Source organism: Mustelus asterias, chromosome 1 (genome assembly GCF_964213995.1).
Source record: "Mustelus asterias chromosome 1, sMusAst1.hap1.1, whole genome shotgun sequence".
In the NCBI taxonomy this organism is placed as follows: Eukaryota; Metazoa; Chordata; class Chondrichthyes; order Carcharhiniformes; family Triakidae; genus Mustelus; species Mustelus asterias.
Window position 1 is genome coordinate 115,300,502 of NC_135801.1, and position 23,920 is coordinate 115,324,421.

At 43.6% G+C, this 23,920-nt stretch overlaps 1 protein-coding gene across 2 annotated transcripts in view; it reads left to right on the forward strand.

Moving 5' to 3' along the window:
• LOC144496608 (mast/stem cell growth factor receptor Kit-like) overlaps positions 1–23,920 on the forward strand; it is a 91,905-nt gene that overhangs the window by 11,764 nt on the left and 56,221 nt on the right. For both annotated transcript variants that reach the window (XM_078217211.1, XM_078217212.1), the window contains exons 2-3: positions 8,769–9,008; positions 13,444–13,734. In XM_078217211.1, coding sequence (XP_078073337.1) covers positions 8,769–9,008; positions 13,444–13,734 — 531 coding nt within the window. The remainder of the gene's footprint in view (positions 1–8,768; positions 9,009–13,443; positions 13,735–23,920) is intronic.

Genomic DNA, 23,920 nt, shown 5'->3' on the forward strand with positions numbered 1-23,920 from the left:
AGCTCTTCCCAGAGAATGTGCAGACGTGAGTTACCAGATGCCCGAACAAGTGAAGGCATCTACGACACTGTCTCTCATTCATCTGTAGGTATGACTGGGAAAAAATAATAGTTACGGTACAGAATGGAGAGTTTTTTAATGTGGGCAAATGCAAGTGAATTAGGAGACATGAAATGTGTATATATGTATAAGTGTTCATTAACAAATCCCAAAAAAGAATGAGGATTTGTTCGGTACAGCAGCTTTGGTCATGCCAAATGCCTTTGTGGTATTGGTTTGTCAGCCTCAGACTCTTGGTCTTGATAGGGTGCTGCTGACCCATTCTGCATGTTTGTGTAACGTCAGTCATGGAGATCGAGACGCAAGCTTACCCTTTAAAAAAAAATCATATCTTTATCTGGGAGGATTTTTAACTCAATAAAAACGAACCCCTCTTTGTTTTAGACTTAGGAAAGCCTGCCATATTTGTTTCTTTGCAGTTAGTATGTAAATATTAAAACACAGACATTCAGTAAATACCTTCATCCTTTTTTATTCAAATTCATAAAAAACCTGTCATGGTCAGTCTAGGGGAGTCATTTTGACCTCTCGGATTTTCTTGACCCCTGTGGTGTGGTTTCTGGCGGCAGAGGTGGTTCGCCATTGGCCAGCGGTGGGATCTTCCGGTCCCACTGAGTGGTTTATGTGGCTCACCTGCCCTGCTGCCGGGTGACTCGCTGTGTGTGTGTATTGAGGGGCGGGGGGGCGGAGGTGTCACCTTCGGCGGGACTGTAAGATCCCACTGGCGGAAAGAGCTGGAAAATCCCACCCATGGTTTCTGCCTCAACCACTAACCTTGAAAGTGAATTCCAGTCTCGCAACTCTCTGCAATAACCTTTCTCTGACCTTTTGTTCTAAATTTCTTACATTTAATCTTGTCGTTCCTGACCCTTCAACAACATGTATTGACCTGCTTCCATCTAACCTGTTCCATTATTTCCTAATTTAAGCATGTTTGTCATATTGTCCTGTTATCTGAATTGATCTAAATCAAGGGAGAAGAATTTTCAGCCTTTCTTCATATAATGTTTCCTCAAAGCTGACAGAATCCTAATGAATCTGCAGTGTACTTGGACAATATTTTGAAAGTAGATTATATTACTAATCACATGTTGCCACTTTTGAGAAGGGAATATCCATCAGGAACATTAAAAAGAGTGGACATTTCCATCTGGAAGTATATGTTTGGGTTGGATGTTCTAATGTTGTTGTTTATGGGTGGAATCATGTCTACAGGCAGTAAGCAGATAGACTAGTACTGAGACAAAGCTTTTAGACAAGGCAATGAAATTACATATTTAAGTGTTGATGGAGCAAGAACTGTACCAGAACGTCTGACTCCATGTAGGAGCTTATTTGAGTTTGTAATGCAGTGATATGAGAGATTGAATCTGTGGCTTGCGATTGAAAAAAGAAAGACATGCATTTATAAAGTCCTTTCTACAACCATCGGAGCTCTCATAGTTCTTTGCAGCCTATATCTAATCTAATTATTGCAAAGGTTATTGGGGGTAGATGGGAATGTGGAGCTTGAAACATAACCAGATCAACCAGGATCTTATTGAATGGCGGAGCAGGCTTGAGGGGCCAAGTGGCCTATTTCTGTTCCTATTTTGTATGGTCATATGTTCGTATTGCAATGTGCAAATGCAGTATTTACTATATTTGTCTGTATTTAGAACCGACAGTCATCTAATATACTGTTTGTACTGTCAGATAAAGACAGGGTTAGGCACAATGTTGGCAATACATATTTGGCAATACAATGTTTGTCGATTACATATTTGAGATAGTGCTAGTTCCAACTGAGCCTTATTTTGAAATTTATTGATGACACAAAGCTGTGTGGCCAGTTGAGTAGTGTTAGAGAGATCAATACCAGTTGTCAAATGACTGGGAAAAAATAATAGTTATGGTACAGAATGGGGAGTTGTTTTTTAATGTGGGCAAATGCAAGTGAATTAGGATACATAAAATGTATAATATATATATATATATATAAAATGAATAAATGTTCATTAACAAATCCCAAAAAAGAATGAGGATTTGTGTGCAATGCAAGGTTCTAATCAGTAATAAGCTGTTTTCAATCAGGGCTAATTGAGGAGAGAGATATAACTTGGGATACTTGAAAACAAGTCAAACCAACATATTGGTTATTTTAATCCATTATTTTAGATTACGATTGTGATCACATAAACAATCCTGTAATACAGTTTGGAAAAAGTGAGTATCTGACAAATTTCCCCATGTACAGTTTAAACATTCTGCACTTAAAAGGGCATCGATGTATTTCAGAGTTTTAGGAGAAGTTCAAGGAGGGTAATTTCAGCCGTAATTCAAAAGGACCCATCTATAGATTGACATAAGTGTATCATTCACTCAAACAGTGCCTGCCAGTAAACAGCCACTCTGCTGTTTGCCAGTTTACATCCTGACATTCTGACATCAGTTCAACAGCTCAAATCTTTAGATGAGTTTTGGAACAGTTCTGACCGATGCCAATCACAGGTAAAAATGCACACTTGACTGCCAGCAGTGTTTAAAGCCAGACTTCCAATGCTGGCTGCCACCTGAAGCCTCCATTGTAGAAAACCTGGCTGACCTGGGCACAGCTCAGAAGAGCAAAGCCATGCCCCCTAGCTGGCGTTTACTGGGAAGTAAGAATTTAAATGTCCCAATGTTAATTCTGCTATTTCCAATTCCATTTCACTGTCGGAAATACGATTTTCAGTATAAACAATCTTTAGTCAGCATTTCTAAGTCAGATTTCTTGCCATTCTTTGAATGAATGAATATGCAAAGACTGAGGAAAAACTTGTGGGTTTAAGGTTGCCCAGAGCTGTCAACTTCTCAAACTGTATTACCTTGTCTCCATTGACAGTGCAACTACCGCCGCCATTATTCCCTACAAAGTTCACTCCCTCCCTCAACTCCCCAATGTTCACCCCCTCCCTCAACCCCAATGTTCACCCACTCCCTCACCCCCCAATGTTCACCCCCTCCCTCACCCCCCCCAATGTTCACCCCCTCCCTCACCCCCCCAATGTTCACCCCCTCCCTCACCCCCCCAATGTTCACCCACTCCCTCACCCCCCAGTGTTCACCCCCTCCCTCACCCCCCAGTGTTCACCCCCTCCCTCACCCCCCAGTGTTCACCCCCTCCCTCACCCTCCAGTGTTCACCCCCTCCCTCACCCCCCAGTGTTCACCCCCTCCCTCACCCCCCAGTGTTCACCCCCTCCCTCACCCCCCAGTGTTCACCCCCTCCCTCACCCCCCAGTGTTCACCCCCTCCCTCACCCCCCAGTATTCACCCCCTCCCTCACCCCCCAGTGTTCATCCCCTCCCTCACCCCCCAGTGTTCACCCCCTCCCTCACCCCCCAGTGTTCACCCCCTCCCTCACCCCACAGTGTTCACCCCCTCCCTCACCCCCCAGTGTTCACCCCCTCCCTCACCCCCCAGTGTTCACCCCCTCCCTCACCCCCCAGTGTTCACCCCCTCCCTCACCCCCCAGTGTTCACCCCCTCCCTCACCCCCCAGTGTTCATCCCCTCCCTCAGCCCCCCAGTGTTCACCCCCTCCCTCACCCCCCAGTGTTCACCCCCTCCCTCACCCCCCAGTGTTCACCCCCTCCCTCACCCCCCAGTGTTCACCCCCTCCCTCACCCCCCAGTGTTCACCCCCTCCCTCACCCCCCAGTGTTCACCCCCTCCCTCACCCCCCAGTGTTCACCCCCTCCCTCACCCCCCAGTGTTCACCCCCTCCCTCACCCCCAATGTTCACCCCCTCCCTGACTCCCCCAATGTTCATCCCTTCCCTCACCCTCCAATGTTCACCCCTTCCCTCACCCTTAATGTTCACTCTCTCCCTCACCCTCAATGTTCACTCTCTCCCTCACCCCCAATGTTCACTCTCTCCCTCACTCTTCAATGTTCACCCCCTCCCTCACCCCCCAGTGTTCACTCCCTCCCTCACCCCCAATGTTCACCCCCTCCCTGACTCCCCCAATGTTCATCCCTTCCCTCACCCCCAATGTTCGCCGCCTCCCTCAGCCCTAATGTTCACTCCCTCACTCTCCAATGTTCACTTCCTCCCCCACCACCCAATGTTCACCCCTTCCCTCACCACCCAATGTTCACCCCTTCCCTCACCACCCAATGTTCACCCCCTCCCTCACCACCCAATGTTCACACCCTCCCTCACCCACCAATTTTCACCCCTCCTCACCCCACCTAATGTTCACTCCCTCCCTCACCCCACCCAATGTTCACTCCTTCCCTCACCCTCCCAAAGGCCACTCCCTCCCTCACCCTTCCAATGTTCACCCCCCCAATGTTCACCCCCCCAATGTTCACCCCCCCCAATGTTCACCCTTCCAATGTTCACCCCATCATCACCTCTGACAGTGCTGTTCCGCTCCCTCACCCCCGACAGTGCCCCTCCGTCTCCACCAATAGTGCTCTCTCCCTCCTTCATCCTCAACAGTGTTGTCTGCCTCTCCTCTCGCCCCCAACAGTGCTCTCCCCCTCCCTCATCTCCGACAGTGCTGTCCTCCCTCTGTCCCTCACCCCCGACAGTGCTGTCCTCCCTCTTGAACCCCCGACAGTGCTCTCCCCTTCCCTCACCCCTGACATGATATCGGTGCGGAGGGAAAATTCACAAGAGGCATTATATCGTTGAGAATATTGCAGACAATATCTGGATTAAGGATAATTCTTCCAGTAGAAGGAGAAGCTATCACTGTATGAATATTTCATGTTGCTGTATTCTTCCGACTTGGACCAAGGGATATCTGCCACATCAGACAATGTGTAGCACACATCCGTATGAAACAACTTGTTCACAAGAGACAACCTCTTGATCTCTTTTCCTGTGGAAAGGGGGCATTGTTGGATTGGACTCTCAATTTTCACTGGTGTTGGAGTTTGAGTGAAGAGCATTATAGATGACATTGAAGTACGCATTAGGTCTCTTCATCCCAATTCTGTGGCCAGGGGCCAAATTTGGCTCAGCAGTAGCTCTTTTGTTGCCGTTAGTAGATTGTACTTTCAAGGCTGATTCGAGTAATTGAGTACATGTTCTAAGCTTCCACTCCATTGCAGTACTGAAGGAGTGCCACCATATTTGAGCACTGTCTTTTAGATGAGATATTAAACTGAGACCTGCCTTTTTTCTCAGATGAACATAAAAGAATGCATGGGATTATTTGAAGAAAAGCAAGGAAGTCCTTCAATGCCAACATTTATGCCTCAACCTCGTGAGCAGATGATCTGGTCATTTATTTCAGTGTTGTATGTGAAACGTTGTGTGCAAATTGGCTGCCATGTTTCCTACATTGCAACAGTGACCATACTTCAAAGGCTTTTCATTCAAAAGCATGCTGGGGTGCTGTAGATAAATGCTTGTTCTTTCTTTACATGTACTGAAATGTCCATGACATCTCTTCTGAGTGCCAACTGTAACCTCGACAAACGATCGCCAGAAACCCTCGAGACTAACCATGAAAAGTGGTTTTGCTGCTTTGACATCACTTCTCTGAGGTTTCTACTGATCTCTTGCCAGAGTTATGATAGATGTTGGGCAACGTGCTGCATAAATTCGAATGCAACAGATTTACACTCAATTCATCTTTGTCTGATATTTAATCACAAAAGCATCTTTCTGCATGTCAGTAGCCTTTTTCAGATGACAGTAATAATGTCTTTACTGTGATACAGAGCCGAGAAATTGGAGAAACTTTGGGTGGATGAGAGGACCAGAACTTCCTTTTGCATCCACAGATGTCACCCCATTGAGATATTCCCTCATACCACCTGCTCAGCCTGGACATAGCAATATCTGTTTGTTGCTTCTCTCTGCTACCTTCAGCTTCAAGAGAAATGTGCTATGTAGCTTAGGGTGCGGTGAGAGAGTCTGTTTGAAAGTGTAATGATTGCACACAATGCTTCAAATGGTACTTCACATAGAGGTATGGCACTTCACAACTCGGCTCTGTGCCATAGTTAATGGGCCCCTCAAGAACTGAGTAATATTGTTTCTACTGACTTCCTCCTAACACCAGTGACCTATACCATCATTTGCCCACTGCAACGATCGTTGAGTGTGTATTGTTCGTAGTTTCAGCTATTTTGTGGCATGCGCTGCACTGAATGTAGTTCATAAGATTTGTAGTGTGCACTATAATTCAGATGGTACAGTTGGGATTCACAACATTGATGTAAACATATAATCTCTGTGCAAGTATCTACTTAAGAGCAAGATTAAAGGTTATAGGTAGCATCGTCACCAGACATATTTAGCATATTGGTACTGATCCACCATAAGAAAGTACACTCTTATGTCATCCTCCATTAATGTGCATGATGTTCTTAACTTATTGCCTCAAATTGCCCCCACCAACCACAACTAATGGTGGATTTGTAACCACCAGTACACGTGTTACACAGCTCAAAATATTTTCTCTGGATATGTTCCATTTTTGGACGGCTAAAATCTTGACTTGCTTTTTGTTGGATTCTCTTCTCAGTTTAATTGGACATAGCAAAAAAAATGCCATATTCCATAGCCTTTATGAAATCCTAGTGACAGCATTATCGACTGGAATGGTAATGAAGACAGTGAAGATGTACATTGAATAGTTATTATGGAGTTCACCTTTGGAGATCAGGAAACAATTATACTGAACTTTCCCTCAGCAAATTAAATACTTGGGGTCAAGTTTATGTTAGAGTAAATTGTACTTTATTTGTAGGTTAAGCATGTTTGAGAGTGAAGTGACCTTTTCCATCCTATGCTTTCTAATTTTCAACGATTGAAGAATTGAAATAGTAATTTGTGTTGTAAATTATATCTACCAGAGCACTAAGTGCCAGAATTGAGAGCAGGTGTGGCATGCTTGTTAAGCTACTTCAGGTTTATGCATGAAATTCTTTGCATGTCCTAATCTATACTTGTATAAACAATGTTAATAAGCTCCCTGTAGATATTGTTTGCCCCTGGGGAATCAACCTAAGTCTGCGTAGCATCCTGGCGTTATGTGAACAAATGTTTTCTCCTTAGAGACTAAATAATAGGGAACAATATGTTATTTTACATTTTTCCACCTGTCAAAAAATGTCCTGCAAATCCAGCACCAGGGACCTGGGTTCGATTCCCATCTTGGGTCATTGTCTGTGTGGAGCTTGCACGTTCTCCCCATGTCTGCGTGGGTTTCCCCCGGGTGCTCCAGTTTCCTCCCACAGTCTGAAAGATGTGCTGGTTAGGTGTATTGATCCGAACAGGCGCCGTAGTGTGGCGACTAGGGTAATTTCACAGTAACTTCATTGCAGTGTTACTTGTGACTAATAAATAAACTTTAACTTTTAAAATATTTGTAAATAATAATGAATAAACCCACACAAAAGTCAGTGTAATATACATTAGTCTTTATTTTAACAAATAAACACTCCTCTTGATTTATGAGGGTCAATTTCAAACCTTCCCTCCATGCTTGGCAGCGACAGTGTCTGCAGACTTAAGGAGATAAGATGGCAGGAATTTCATGTGGCATTCCTGTACCTTACCATTTGTACTTGCTCCTCTTCCATCCCAGAGGAGAGTAGGTTTAATATAAATGACAATGGCACATCCCAGTGACATCAATGGTGCACACATGCCATTTTAGCCATGAGCTGGATTATGACTCCATGTTCATTTGACAATTGGCTGCGGCAAGAATCTTACAGACCAGGCAACTCCTTTTGATCATAAGTTTTAAAGTTTCTGGAGTCCCAGGAGGAACAGGGTAACCTTGTGCTTCTCTGGCTCCAGCCATCCTCATCCCCCACTCCATCCCCCTCGATCGTGCACTTTCCAAACTGCTCTCCTGCTCCCAATTGCTACTTACTTGGTGGCAGCCTGACCCTTCACCAATTTTCACATGTGTCCATTAACAGTAACTTCATGTCTTCTCACTTGCCACTCACCTGAGGAAGCAGCAGCGCTCCGAAAGCTCGTTATTCCAAATAAACCTATTGGACTTCAACTGGTGTTGTAAGACTTCCTACTGTTCATTTCTTCCAACTTTGGGTGAGAGTCAAGTGTCTGGGCATGGGAACTAGGAATTAAAAGTCCAGCTGGAGAATTCCCTGCCAACTTCAGCCCACAGCCCTGATTCGGTTCCTGATTTAAAAGTAACCCTATCTTTTCACAGCAATCAGAATAGAATGTTAGCTAGTCTTGAGCTTGTGTACTGTTGTTACCAATTACAGGTTTGAAAAAGTGCCACCAGAAAGCTTTGGGCCACTGTAAATGGCTAAAATAGGTTGGAGCTTGTTATGCACAAGACATTTGTAATGGATTGTACATTACATTTATATAAACCAACAGAAAAAGAAACTGTGATCCTCAACTGTGTATTGTAATGTTAAAAAAAAACATTTTTGTGGCACGACTGTCAACGCAAAATGTTAATGATGTGTGTGCTTAAATATCACATGGAAAGCAAAACCATTTATCTGCAATGATCACTTAATGTTAGTCCTGACTATATATTGCTCAGTATATTCTGAAACCGGTTTGGAAATAGCACATGAAATCAAAGCCAAAGAGAAGTTTCAATGGGAGGAGTATCTGTCTACATGTGCCTCTCTCACGACATGTGACATAAAAAAATGAGTTGATCAGAAATAAAACCGGTAGAATATTAAGTAGCTGCTCTCAGTAATAACATTCTTCCATTTCTTTTGCAGGTGTATCTATACCCTTGATCCAACCAAAGAATAGCACATTGATTAAGAAAAAGGGCGATCGCATTAGTCTTCAATGTAATGACTCACCTGGCGTAAGATGGATAACTCCATCAAGTGCAAAAAAAGCCATCAATCAAAACCGAGTCAATATCAAGTCAGCGCAACCAAGGCATACGGGCGAATACATATGCCAAAATCGCATTTCTTTTGAGAACAGCTCCCTCTACATCTTTGTGGAAGGTAACTAGGTCCTATTAATAACAGCCTTTTTGTTGAGTGGTTTCTGAGAGGTAACCATCTAGGTACCTCGGACGTATCAGTTTGATTTTAGTTTGCCAGTGTTAATCAGTTGAAAATGCTGACGGAGTCATGCTAACCTCACGAGAATGGTACTATGTTAATTGCATTCAAATTTCATGGACAGGCCATTTGCATAATTACCTACAAATCCAGGTGTTGAATTGGACAGGTAAAGGGAGCAGATCAATGGTGGAACCAGAATACTGCAGGCAAGTGAAACGGGGACCGTTCAAGGAAATTGTGACAATAGCTTGAATAATATTCCAAAAGGATATTTTGTTAGAAAAGTTCAAAATTCATCTCAAACCTTTAGCAGCTTTTGTTCATGTTCAACAGGCCTGAGATCAAGAAACAACAGGCTAAAATGAATAAAAAACAAATTCAAGATGCAGACAGGAGTCTACTGACACATGAGGGAATGACGCAATACCCTGTGGAAGTGGTGCTGCATGAGATGATTATAGAGTGTGCCACTCTAGGGCATTATCCTCATTTGTTTGCACAAAAGCTTTTCTAGAAGCACATGGAGGTAGATTTATATTGCCCAAACTGACCAGAATTGTGACGAACAATTAGGTTCTTATGATCGACTGCGCCAATTTTTAAAATTTTAGTTGCACTGGCATTAACGGGTCTTCAAATGGAAATCCCCCTATTTGAACAGCTTGAAAGAGAGGTGTAGTAACCTAAGGTGGTTCAATGTGGCAAGGAGCAAACTAAAGGGTTTATTGATTGAGAAGAACTATATACAACGAAGGGTTTAACGGCGCAACTACTCAGGTCTACTCCTAACAACTCCCCGACTCTAACTGCAGCCTCCAGCTGGGGAATGCACACCCTCATTCCTCCAGGTTGGCATGCTCATGCTCCATTGGTTCCGACCCAGTCACGTGGCCCTGCGACGGATTGCCCATTAAAGGGGCCACACTGTTACAAGAGGGATCACTGAGGGAATGTCAGGCAGGTCAGATTGTAGGTGGATTACTGTGTGGCCACCTACTGGCTTTTAGAACACCCACCTTTTGTCAGTTCACCGACAGCAACAACAACCTGCATTATTATAATGCCTATCATGTAAATAAACATTCCAAGGTGTTTTATGGAGGTTTAAAGAAGACTCTTATTTTTGTGTCTGGGTGCCAGCATTTGCTGACAGGAATCTGCAGTTCCACTGCCTTCAACAGTTAACAGTAAAAACCAGTGCAGGATGCCTCAGGTTTGCTTGTTTTTCTATGTTGAGGTGTGAATATGCCTTGAGCATAAAGTTCTCGTAATTGTGTTTGGCTGCGCATGAACAGAAATTATGGGAATACATGTTTCCTGTTCTTGTGGGTCTGGCATTTGATGTTGAAACTTAAATATACATTTTTCACCTCAGTCCAGTGCTACTGACACACAGAAACACAGAAAATAGGAGCAGGAGTAGGCCATCTATGCCTTCAGGCCTGCTCCATTATTTATTATGATCCTGGTTGATCAGCCAATTGAGTAACCTGTTCCTGCATTGTACCCCATATCCTTTGATTCACTTCACCCCAAGAGCTATATCTAACCCCTTCTTGAAAACAAACGATGTTCTGGCCTCAACTGCTTTCTGTGGTAGTGAATTCCACACATTCACCACTCCCTGGGTGAAGAAGTTTCTCCTCATTTCAGTCCTAAATGGTTTATCCCATATCCTCAGACTGTGACCCCTGGTTCTGGACTCCCCTGACATCGGGAAGATCCTTCCTGCATCTACCCTGTCTAGTCCAGTTAGAATTTTATAGGCTTCTATTAGATCTCCCTTCATTCTTCTAAACTCCAGCGAATATAATCTTAATCGACTCACTCTCTCCTTATTTGTCAGTCCCTCCATCCCAGAAATCAGCCAATGACGGGCTGCCCCCGCCGCCATGAAACACATGGCAGGTTGTGCAGCAAATCCCACCCAATGAGAACAGATATAGAGGTGAGAGTCACACTCGATAGCAGAACTCCTCCATACCAATAATCCTTTTTTCTAAAGGGTGGTGATGATTTGTGAACTGAAGTGTTCTTATTCTGATAGTGCATGTCAGTTTATTTGAAAAAAAAACAGATTTCTTCGGGAGTAAATTGCCTCCATTTTATCAGAGTTTATTTATTAGAAAACTCGAGGACAGAAAAGAATTGACAAATCACTATGTATTCTGCACTTTGATCAATGGCCGGGATGTTGCCAGACTTTGGCAAAGGAAATAGAAATCTGATGTCCTCACATGGTCTGGTCTACATGTGACTCTAGACCAAAAGCAATGTGGTTGACTCTTAAATCCCTCTGAAATGGCCTTCCAAGCCACTCAATTATATAAAACTGCTAAAAATTCTAAAGGGAATGAAACTGGATGAACCACCCAGCATCGCCTCGGTACTGAAAATGACAATGGCAAATTAAGCCCTGTTGACCCTGCAAAGTCCTCCTTGCTAACATCTGGGGGCTAGTGCCAGCATTGGGAGAGATGTATCACGGACTAGTCAAGGAACGGCCTGACACAGTCATTCCATATGTACACGGAATCATACCTTACAGGTAATGTTGCAGACACCACCATCACTGTTCCTGAGTATGTTCTCCTAGCAGAGGTTGTGGCACAGTGGTATACAATCGCGAGGGAGTTGTCCTGGGGGTGCTCAACATTGAATCTGGATTCCATGAAATCTCATGGCAGCTGGGCAAACAAGGGCAAGGAAACCTCCTGACGAGCACCATGTACTGTCCCCCCTCAGCTGATGAATCAGTATTCCCCCATGTTGAACATCACTTGGAGGAAGCACTAAGAGTAGCAAGGGCACAGAATGTGCTCTGGGTGGGGGAACTTCAGTCTCCATCTCCAAGAGTGACTTTGGTAGCACGACCACAGACTAAGCTGGCTGGCTTCTAAACACACAACCCTGCCACAGCAACCTCTGCAAGACGTGCCGGATCATCGACACAGATGCCATCATCTCACGTGAGAACACCATCCACCAGGTACACGGTACATACTCTTGCAACTCGGCCAACGTTGTCTACCTGATACGCTGCAAGAAAGGATGTCCCGAGGCATGGTACATTGGGGAAACTATGCAGACGCTGCGACAACGGATGAATGAACACCGCTCGACAATCACCAGGCAAGACTGTTCTCTTCCTGTTGGGGAGCACTTCAGCGGTCACGGGCATTCGGCCTCTGATATTCGGGTAAGCGTTCTCCAAGGCGGCCTTCGCGACACACGACAGCGCAGAGTCGCTGAGCAGAAACTGATAGCCAAGTTCCGCACACACGCGGACGGCCTCAACCGGGATATTGGGTTCATGTCACACTATTTGTAACGCCCACAGTTGCGTGGACCTGCAGAGTTTCACTGGCTGTCTTGTCTGGAGACAATACACATCTTTTTAGCCTGTCTTGATGCTCTCTCCACTCCCATTGTTTTGTTTCTTAAAGACTTGATTAGTTGTAAGTATTCGCATTCCAACCATTATTCATGTAAATTGAGTCTGTGTCTTTATAAACTCTGTTTGTGAACAGAATTCCCACTCACCTGAAGAAGGGGCTTAGAGCTTCGAAAGCTTGTGTGGCTTTTGCTACCAAATAAACCTGTTGGACTTTAACCTGGTGTTGTTAAACGTCTTACTGGCTTCTAAAAGACATATCTGCCAGACTGTGTCTGCGGTGTGAAGGAAAGACATACTTGTCTTCATCCTCACCAACCTGCAGATGCATCAATTTGGGATGGGCAACAAATAGCAGCCAGGCAGTGACATTCATATCCATTGCTGCAACTTTAACACAAGTCAATATTTTGTGAGTCTAAAATGAAGCACATCAAGTCGGTGGATTGGCCATGCTAAATTGCCCCTTCGTGTCAATGGGATTAGCTACGGTAAATGCATGGGGTTATGGGTAAAGGGGCTGGGTGGGATTGTGGTCGGTGCAGACTCGATGGCCGAATGGCTTCCTTGTGCACTGTAGGACTCTGATTCTATAATTCTCCACTGTGGCCAAATTGCCACAAAACGTGACAAGCATATTGGACAACACCATCAGATCATCCTGAGACATAAATAGGACACATGTAAGGAGATGGCATATGAAAATAAATCTTCTGACAACTTAAACTCTGTGACTTATATATCCATTTCACTTCTTTTCAATTTACCCATTCTTGAAATGTTAATAATTTACTTCTGTACCCAGGAGCTCTGATAGTATTTCACATCTTACCGATTAATAATCTTTGCTTTGACAGCCACAGTTTATGATAACATTGTGAAAGTCATGAAACCTGAGTGCTGATGCTATTGTAGTTTCATACATGTGAGCATTTTGAAACTCTGTTTTAAATTTAATATTTTCTCTGTTTTTTTAAGATGCTAGGAATTTGTTTGTGGATCCATCACCGTGGCAGATGTTTGTTAGCGGAACAGAAGGGGCTGACGCTGTCATTTCTTGTCGAGTTACAACCCCAATGATTGAAAACCTCAGATTGGAGAGAGCTACAGGAACACCCATGCCTGAAGACCTGACCTATACCCCTGATATCTACACTGGCATAATCATCAACAATCTGAAAATACATTTTGAAGGGTATTATGTGTGCACAGCTGTATTCAATGGAATAGTGAAAAAATCAAAAAGGTTTAAACTGCAGATAATACCAGGTAATTAAGACTTTAGACTCATATACGTAGCATTAATGCAACAAGAAACAATCTACAATAAAAATTGCTAATTGGAGGCAGGCCAATTTCAATGGGTTGAGAATGGACTTAGATAAATCAGGAAAATCTGTACGGAACCAGTAGAAATGGCAGAGGTGCTTAATGAGTATTTTGCCTCGGTTTTCACAGAGGAGAAGGACCTGGGTGGATGTACTGCGGGCTTGCGGTGGACTGAAAAGATTGAGTATGTGGACTTTAACAAAGAGGTTGTGCTGGAATCTTTGAATGGCATCAAGATAGATAAGTCGCCGGGTCCGGATGGGATGTACCCCAGGTTACTGTGGGAGACGAGGGAAGAGATTGCAGAGCCTCTGGCGATGATCTTTGCGTTGTCGATGGAGATGGGAGAGGTGCCGGAGGATTGCGGATGTGGTTCCTATTTTCAAGAAGGGGAATAGGGATAGCCCAGGAAATTACCGACCGGTGAGTCTAACCTCAGTGGTTGGTAAGCTGATGGAGAAGATGCTGAGGGACAAGATTTATGAGCATTTAGAGAGGCTTAGTATGCTCAAGAATACTCAGCATGGCTTTGTCAAAGGCAGATTGTGCCTTATGAGTCTGGTGGAGTTCTTCGAAAATGTGACTGAACACATTGACGAAGGGAAAGCGGTAGATGTGGTTTATATGGATTTTAGCAAGGCGTTCGATAAGGTCCCCCATGCAAGGCTTCTAGAAAAAGTGAGAGGGCATGGGATCCAAGGGGCTGCTGCCCTGTGGATCCAGAACTGGCTTGCCCAAAGGAGGCAGCGAATGGGTATAGATGGGTCTTTTTCTAAATGGAGGTCGGTCACCAATGGTGTGCCCCAGGGATCTGTTCTGGGACCCTTGCTGTTTGTCATTTTCATAAATGACCTGGATGAGGAAGTGGAGGGATGGGGTTGATAAGTTTGCCGACAACACGAAGGTTGGTGGGGTTGTGGATAGTCTGGAGGGATGTCAGAAGTTACAGAGGGACATAGATAGGATGTAAGACTGGGCGGAGAAGTGGCAGATGGACTTCAACCCAGATAAATGCGTAGTGGTCCATTTTGGCAGGTCAAATGGGATGAAGGAGTACAATATAAAGGGAAAGACTCTTAGTACTGTAGAGGATCAGAAGGACCTTGGGGTCCGGGTCCATAGGACTCTAAAATCGGCCCCGTAGGTGGAGGAGGTTGTTAAGAAGGCGTATGGTGTGCTGGCCTTTATCAATCGAGGGATTGAGTTTAGGAGTCCGAGGATAATGATGCAGCTATATAAGACCCACGTCAGACCCCACTTGGAGTACTGTGCTCAGTTCTAGTCGCCTCATTATAGGAAGGATGTAGAAAAGATTGAAAGGGTGCAGAGGAGATTTACAAGGATGTTGCCTGGATTGAGTGGCATGCCTTATGAGGATAGGCTGAGGGAGCTCGGTCTTTTCTCCTTGGAGAGACGTAGGATGAGAGGAGACCTAATAGAGATATATAAGATGTAGAGAGGCATAGATCTGGTGGACTCTCAGAGGCTTTTTCCCAGGGTGGAAATGGCTGCTACGAGAGGACACCGGTTTAAGGTGCTGGGGGGTAGGTACAGGGGAAATGTTAGGGGGAAGTTTTTCACACAGAGGGTGGTGGGCGAGTGGAATCGGCTGCCGTCAGTGGTGGTGGAGGCAAACTCAATAGGGTCTTTTAAGAGACTCCTGGATGAGTACATGGGACTTAATAGGATGGAGGGTTATAGGTAGGCCTAAAAGGTAGGGATATGTTCGGCACAACTTGTGGGGCCGAAGGGCCTGTTTTGTGCTGTAGGTTTTCTATGTTTCTATAAATTGGAATCAAGGTTTGGCAGATAAAACTGTCAAGGAACAATGTGTACCTTTTAAAGAAGAAATGGTTCTGGTATGGTCCAGGCACATTCCCATAACGGTGAAGAGTGGAGGTCCCTGGATGACTAATGAGATTGAGAGTAGGGTGAACCATAAGAAGAGGTGTGTATGATAGATGTCAGGATGCTAATGCAAGCAGAAACCAGGTTAAACATGGGAAGTTCAGAGGACTAGGGAATTCCAAATGTTACAACTTTGTTCAGGGAAACGTGTGAGGATAGATCCAGCAACTGCAGGTCAGTCTGCTTAACCTCAGTGAGTGGAAAGGTTTAAGAAACAATATTTCAGAACAAAGTTAACACTCACTTGGGTAAGTGTGGATTAATTAAGAAAATCAAGTAGGAAATTGTTAAAGGTTAATATGTTTAACTAAATGGATTGAGTTTTACGATATAACGGAGAGGGTTAATGATGTCAGGATCATATTTACAGACTGAATAGGAGCAAAATGATTACACAATCTACATTTTATCTCAGCAGTGTAGAGCAAACTGCACTGTGAGCAGCCACCACAGTAAAATAAATTGAAAGAAATACTCTTGTATGCCAGGATTCTACCGCCCCGCCCACCACAGAATCAGAGCGGGTGAGGAGCGGACAACGGAAATGTCCGTTGACCTCAGGCGGAAATTTTGTGGTCTCATTCGAGCGAGGCCATAAAATCCTTCCCATAATCGCTGGGTGGAAATTGGAAGCAACGTTGATAAAATTTTCCAATTCAGAGCACAAACAAGAAATGGCATCATTATAGTCATCAATGTCCTGGGTAGAATTGAAACAAGGAACGTGCACGTAGCCCACAAGCAGACAGGCATAGTGAGGACCCATGTGGGTACCAATAGAAACACTTCTATTTGGAGTATGAATGGAGTTAAAGAAATGATTCAATTTGAGAACATGTTGAGCCAGGCAGAGGAGGGTGTTGGTGAATGGGGGCAAGTTGGGCAGAGGCAGAAAGATCTCAGACTGTCCTGGTGGGGTTGAAATTGTAGAGAGATTGGATGTCTATGTTAAAAAGGAGATGGTTAGAGATAGGAAATTGGAAACTATTAATGTGATGGATGACATCAGAAGCATCAGGGAAGTCCTGTTAAAACTATAGCAAGGCACTAGTCAGACCACATCTGGAATACTGTGAACAGTTTTGGTCCACTTATCTAAGGAAGAATGTACTGGCATTGGAGGCAGGCCAGAGAAGGTTCACTAGGTTGACCCTGGGTATGGAGGAGAGGTTGAGTAGATTGGGCCTGTACTCATTGGAGTTTAGAAGAATGAGAGGTGACCTTATTGAGACATATAAGGTTTTCAGGGGACTTAATTGACAGGATAGATGCAGAGAGAATCTTTCCTCCTGTGGGAGAGTCTAGGACCAGAGGTCCTCTTACACTCCATTATAATGCAATCCCAAATTAATTTGTCTTTCAGGTTTCATATGCACAATTCTTAGCTAGTTGATATAAATTGTTATTGAAGGAATCTATGCTCTTTCCCAGTCTTTGGGGATGTCTACTGAACATTGCCCTTTCCATGATTGTATTCCTTCTAAGGCTGAAAGATGTATCAAAAACTCTTACAACATCTTTGTATGTTGCCAATTGTTTATGCCCCGATTCGTCATTATGTTATCTGCACTACTGTCTGTGGTATAGAGAAGGGCCTTGGCCTGTTCCTCGTTAGGCTTCTCTGCTCGTCTCGAAGCGATTCTATACTTGCAAAACCTACAATGCCATTTCTGGGCTTGATCTTGGCCTGCCGTGCATTTGAAGCTCTCTGGTGAGGGTAAAGTGTTCACCATGGCTTTTCTTCATCCTAGCCTTTCTTTGAGTTCTGTTGATGATTTTCTCATGCTGCCTCTTCCCTCACAATGGTTTTGCTTCCTGCTTTTTCAGTCACTGGCCGATTAACTTGGTGTTTTTTCCATTTTCCATTACCACCATCTGTTATCATCACTGTGGGTCTTAGCTTAGGTTTTCCTTGGTCAGGATTGATAGAGACTGCCGGAGACAAAGCTGTTGGTAAACTTTACCTTTTATTAAACATCTCTCTAACTACATACCGGATAATGTTCAGCACGAGGCGTCACATAGAACTATTACGCAGCATGCTCTGTTGTCATGTGATCTTACATCATTAATGTTACAGACTGTTTTATTCACGCATTTAATATGAACCATTTATACTACAAAAGAAGTGAATGTAAAAGTGAAGGTGATTGAAGAAAAGTTTAGCAGTATGCCAAGCAAAAAATTCATTGCAGTGGAGGCATAAAGCAATGAAGCTGTGGCCTTGGCTAAGGACATCTCATTAGAGTGGAAGGTATTGTGAATATATGGTAAGGGCTGAGATTAGAGAAGAGATGGAGTCAGAAGGAAATTAAGGGGAAGAAGGATTCAGAGGGGCGTTGGTAAAGTTTGTAGTCCTTCAAGCCTGAAAGATAGAAAATATATTTTTTTAAATGTTGGGTGGGGTGAAGGCTGAAATGAATGTGTGGACCAGAACAGGTTTGAGTCATCTTACATCCTGTTTCTTTCCAAAGTCCAGGAATTGTTCTTCTCCTGTACCGGCTCAAATCACGTTAGTGAACACTGACCAGGAATTGAGCCATTGAATGTTATGGTCTTTAGGGTCTACAGTACTGAAATTCACACTGTGCATTGAATGATCAAGGTGATGAAAATATCAGATTTATGTGCAGCATTGATTGGAGATTGATGATGAAAATAATAGACAAAGAATTTTATACAAATGTGCACATTACTAAAATATCAAATTGCAAGCTTGTGTATGCAAAGTGTTATCACCTTAGACAGATTATGTGTGCCCAGGAATGACTGTTAGTGCCCTGTACACACCAATTCTGCACAGAGCCTGAATATCTTGTGTAAGGGTACCCTGTGTGTATGTGTGCGCGTGTGTGTGTGCACACTACATTTAAGTGTGTGTTTGTGCGTGTGTCAGGGTGGGAGGGAGGGAACACCCTTTACAGAGAGTGTGACTGTGCTCTATATGCATGTGTGGGTGCCCTGTACAGGCTGCATATACCCTATGTGTGTGTGTGCCCTGTGCAGTGTGTGTGTGCCTTGTGTATGGGTACCGAGTGCGGGTAGGAAAAAAGAAGGAATAGAATTTCAGTTATATACCTCCTTTTTGGGGTGGTAAAATTCCAGCTAAGAAGTTTAGAAAGGTGATTTTTCTGCTGCTTATGTTCTGTAAATGAACTGCACCCAGTTACATCGAGCATTGCACAGATCAAACACGTTGATGCCACCAGACTTCCTCGCTCATATTTTCCTAGTCCTTGGTTTATTCTTCATGATTTTTGTGAGAAAAGTGCTAGAGTCCACCTTCTGAAACTGGTGATGGGAGACAGCAGGATAAATACAATTATGGTTCTGTTATTTATAACCTTCTTCCCAGGCCTCCTGCTCCACCAGGCAATTTGTGCTACAAGTTATATGCTAGATGGAGCCACAGTTAGCTCAGTGTCAAATTATTGCTTGCTTTCCACTTCTTCTGATGCCTTTTGTTGGTTAGTGGCTTATTTAGGCTTGAACTTATGCAACTGAGGACATGCAGAAAATGGGTTGTTTATTGAGTTCCATAGCCGGACAGAAAGCACAGGATCATTTCTGATTCCATTTGGAGTCCGGAACAGAGGCTTGTAAGGGCATCAGTTTGTCCCTGGGCCATTTATTGAATGCTTGATTTACCCAAATGGAATGTGTTGATAATGGAGCTGGCCCGAAAAAAATCACAGGATCTGATCTGCATCCCATGCCGGCTTCTGGTTGTAATTCACAACTCTGTTGTTGTTGCATTTTAAGATCATCTCACCTATCAGTTACCTATTCTACTGCATGGCTTCACATCATTATTCTCCACCCAAATTAAACTATGGGAAACATTGTCCTTAACAGAGGGTTTCCTAAGATGTTCTTAGTGGAAGTGACGTTGCAGAAAAATAGCATTTGAGATTGTTGTGCCTTGCAGTGCCAGGCATGGGATAGAGAGATGAAGAATATGTTAACAAGAAAGCGCAAGCTTGTAACAAGGAAAAAACAAACTCCTCAGATGCTACACTCTATCCACTTTCCTGTATGCCTCAGAAACCTGGACAATAAATAAAAATCTGTGCAATAAATGTGGGCCGGGATTTTCTGGCTTTGCTGCAGTGCGTCCCTCCGTGGCAGATGTGTGAGCAAATCAAAAGACCATTGACTTTGACGGGACCGGAAGATCCTGTCCATGGATGCTGAGACATCTGTTAAAAATTCCACGTGCAGTGTATAAGACCAATGAAGAGGTGCTGGAAATAGCAAGAATAAGAAGAACTCTAAAAAGTGGCATCCAGAAAACAAAATGTCAGTATTCTGGCCATTTGATCCGAGCGAAAATCTGTAGCGGTCTCTTCTAGAGGAACCATAAGAGGGCTAAACCTTGGCAGAGTTGGATAATGGACGTGACAGAGTGGCTGCAGAAGGTCTATTGTGGATGTGTGAGGATGGCACAGGACAGAGGAGAGTGACCTATCATGACGGCAGATCTACAAGTAACAACACAAAGGCATTGTCAGGCAAAGATGAGGGGCAGGTCTGGGATATCTACTCTTGAGTTTGTAGGATTCACATTTACAAGATCCAGAGCAGGTGTTGGAATTGGTTGTGTACTCACATGTTGTGGTGTAATATTACAGACTCTAGTCTGCTTCTCACTTATGAAATTTCCTTTTGCATCCAGTGTGGGTAACTGAATCCCACTGTATCTTTTGAGATAGTAAGAAGTCTCACAACACCAGGTTAAAGTCCAACAGGTTTATTTGGTAGCAAATACCATAAGCTTTCGGAACACTGCTCCTTCGTCAGATGGAGTGGTTATCTGTTCTCCAACAGTGCACAGACACAGAAATCAAGTTACAGAATAGTAATTAGAATGCAAATCTCTACAGCCAGCCAGGTCTTAAAAGGTACAGATAATGTGGGTGGAGGGAACATTAAACACAGGTTAAAGAGGTGTGTATTGTCTCCAGACAGAACAGCTAGTGAGATTATGCAAGATCAGGGGGAAAGCTGTGGGGGTTACTGATAATGTGACATACGACACACGACAGCGCAGAGTCACTGAGCAGAAACTGATGGCCAAGTTCCGCACACATGAGGACGGCCTAAACCGGGATGTTGGATTGATAACACATTATCAGTAACCCCCACAGCTTTCCCCCTGATCTTGCATAATCTCACTAGCTGTTCTGTCTGGAGACAATACACATCTCTTTAACCTGTGTTTAATGTTCCCTCCACCCACATTATCTGTACCTTTTTAAGACCTGGCTGGCTGTAGAGATTTGCATTCTAATTAGTATTCTGTAACTTGATTTCTGTGTCTGTGCACTGTTGGAGAACAGAGACCACTCCATCTGACGAAGGAGCAGCAAGCTCCGAAAGCTTATGGTATTTGCTACCAGATAAACCTGTTGGACTTTAACCTGGTGTTGTGAGACTTCTTACTGTGCTTACCCCAGTCCAACGCCGGCATCTCCACATCATGTCTTTTGAGATAGACAAGACTTCCTGATTTGGCCTTGGCTTCTTTACAGTGTTGCATAATTGAAAGGTCTCAATTAAAAATGAGTTTCACTTAGCTTTAAAATGTATAGAATAGGCGTTAATTTCCAACTGCCGATAACATTGGGCTATTCTTTTCCAAAAAGTATACTTCATTCATAAAATTTACAAAAGTACATCACAGTTCAAATTTGAAATTACATAAAGTGCAGTACAAATTAGTTTCTTTCAATACAGTACACGAGGTACATCACTCCACTTTCATTACAGGTTATATTCACAATGTAGATTTACATTTCATTTCAAACTTTCTGTGTTGCATACAGCCTGAGAGGTTTTACACAGGTTCCCGTCTCCCTTAGTTTATTATGGTGTGAGGGTCTTAGGCCTTTGCTCATTGGGCCTTTGCAATGGTTGCCCCAAGCTTTAGTGTGTCTGTCAGCATTCGAATGTGACAGACTGCAACACTTGGTCGTCTCCAGATTTTTGCGCTGAAAACTGAGCTCATATAATGCTGTCCTTATTTTTGCAAAAATGTACTTTATCTGTAAAATACCTGACAGAAATTACAAAAAATTCAAAATGGTCATCACACAAGTGCAATTGTGGTGGTTTTAAAATTAAGTCTGTGGACCTCAGAGGCTCAAACAAAGAGATTTATTCAAAAAATGTTAACCCTACAGCCTGCTATTTTGCACTGCCCATTTTATTCATTCATTCGTGGTTTGCTCGGCCGTTTTAGAGGGCAGTTGAGAGTCAATCACATTGCTGTGGCTCTGGAGTCATATGCAGGCCAGACGAGGTAAGGATGGCAAATTTCCTTCCCTAAAGGACATTTGTGAACCAGATGGGTTTTTCCGACAATCAACAATGGTTTCATGGTCATCAGTAGATTCTCAATTTCAGATTTTTTTCATTGAATTCAGATTCCACCATCTGCCGTGGCGGGATTCGAACCCAGGTCCCCAAAACTTTGGCTGAGTTTCTGGATTAATAGACCAGCAATAATGCCACAAGGTCATCACTGCCACGCAAACAGCTAATGATACATGATTGGTCTCTTAAAGTGCCTCTATTCCACTGCAAGGCTACAAGTGAGGAAACATTAGAAATACTATGAAAACACATTTTCCTCCCCCTTTAAATCAAAGATCCATGACACAACAGTGTAACATTAACAATCAATGAACTGTCAATAGGTTAGATGTTTCGTAGGCTGTCGCTCTCTGTGTGGTGAACCCCAGACATTGGTGGGACCATAAGATTCCACCACCAGCCAGTGGCAGGCCCCATCTGCCGTGGAAAAATATGGAATGGGGGAGGCGATGGAAATTCCCGTCCATTATGTTTTTAAAAAATTTCTTGCTTGCTGAAACCTCTGGCGTCTTTGGTTGGGGTTGGATGCTCCGTGGTTGCCTTAACCGGAGTTGAAGTAGTGTTCTGAAGTTGCGTAGTGTTCTGAGGTTGATGTTAACACTACAACGGGCTGTCATGTTACACTGCCTATTTGCCTGCGCAAATGGCCAATGATATCATCAGATAAAGTCATGTCAACGGTCTCTTAAAGTGCCCCTGTTTCACTGCAAGGTGCTAGTGAGGATACGTTAGAAATACCATGATACACAACAGCAAGAATATTCCGGTTTTCTACATACATCATGTTTGTACTCTGAGGTGCTTCTGTACAGTCAAAGAAACATCACAGATATTTCAAAATGGTCATAATACTATCCTGTACCATACTAAGAAAAAGAAATAAGTACGTGAATTGAAACATGAGCCCACAGGTTATATAATCTAGTTGTTCACATTTCCCTGTTACAGTGTAACTTTTGCTGTTCAGTCATAACTTTGCATGCTTTGGAGAAAATCCAATCTTTTGTGTCTTTTTTTTCTTCCATTGTCACCCTGAGCTGATACTTGCTGGGTCAGTGAGAGTGGCCTGAGGTCAGATGTAAAATAAATGGCCTCAAACTGGGAAAGCATTTTAAACTTACAAAATCACCCTGTCCAGGTTCGTTGCCTCTCAGTAACAGCATAATTTACATAGGTTTCAATCTTGTCTACTGAGCATCATGTCATTTACCAAAACTACCCAGCCCTTCCTGCTGGCGGGATCTTCCGATCCCACCGATGGCAACCTCTCACAGTAAATTCCCTGGCAGTGGAGGGTGTGGGGCACACAAAACCCCATAGTCATTGGCGGGACCATAAGCGGCAAGCCCCTTCTGCTGCAGGATAATACGGCACAGGGGTGACAGAAAATCCTGTCCATTATGTTTTTTTAATATACAATTTCTTCCTGATAATTTAAGCTTCATGACCTTGAAGCATTATGATCTATGCTGTATTGGGACAATACCTACAGAGTGGGATTCCCAAACAACCTGAAACCAAAGACACAAACCTCTCATTCTGAGCCTCGGTCATTTTCATAGGCAGGGCGAGCAGGCTGTTCATCCAAATGATCACACCTCCAACAGTATAGCACTCCTTCACTACTGAGACCAATGTGCTAGCCTAGAATGTGCTCAGCTTCACAATGAGACTTTACGTCACAACCTCCTGACTGAGTTTGCGGGTACCGCTAGCAAATTAGCTAAGCTAAGTTTGTAATATTAAAGAGACATTCCAATTGTGATTTATTTTTTTCTGGACCACATTAGTGAGTGATATAACATTTTAGAAAAGCAACATTTGTGGAAGATTGCAGGTTTGA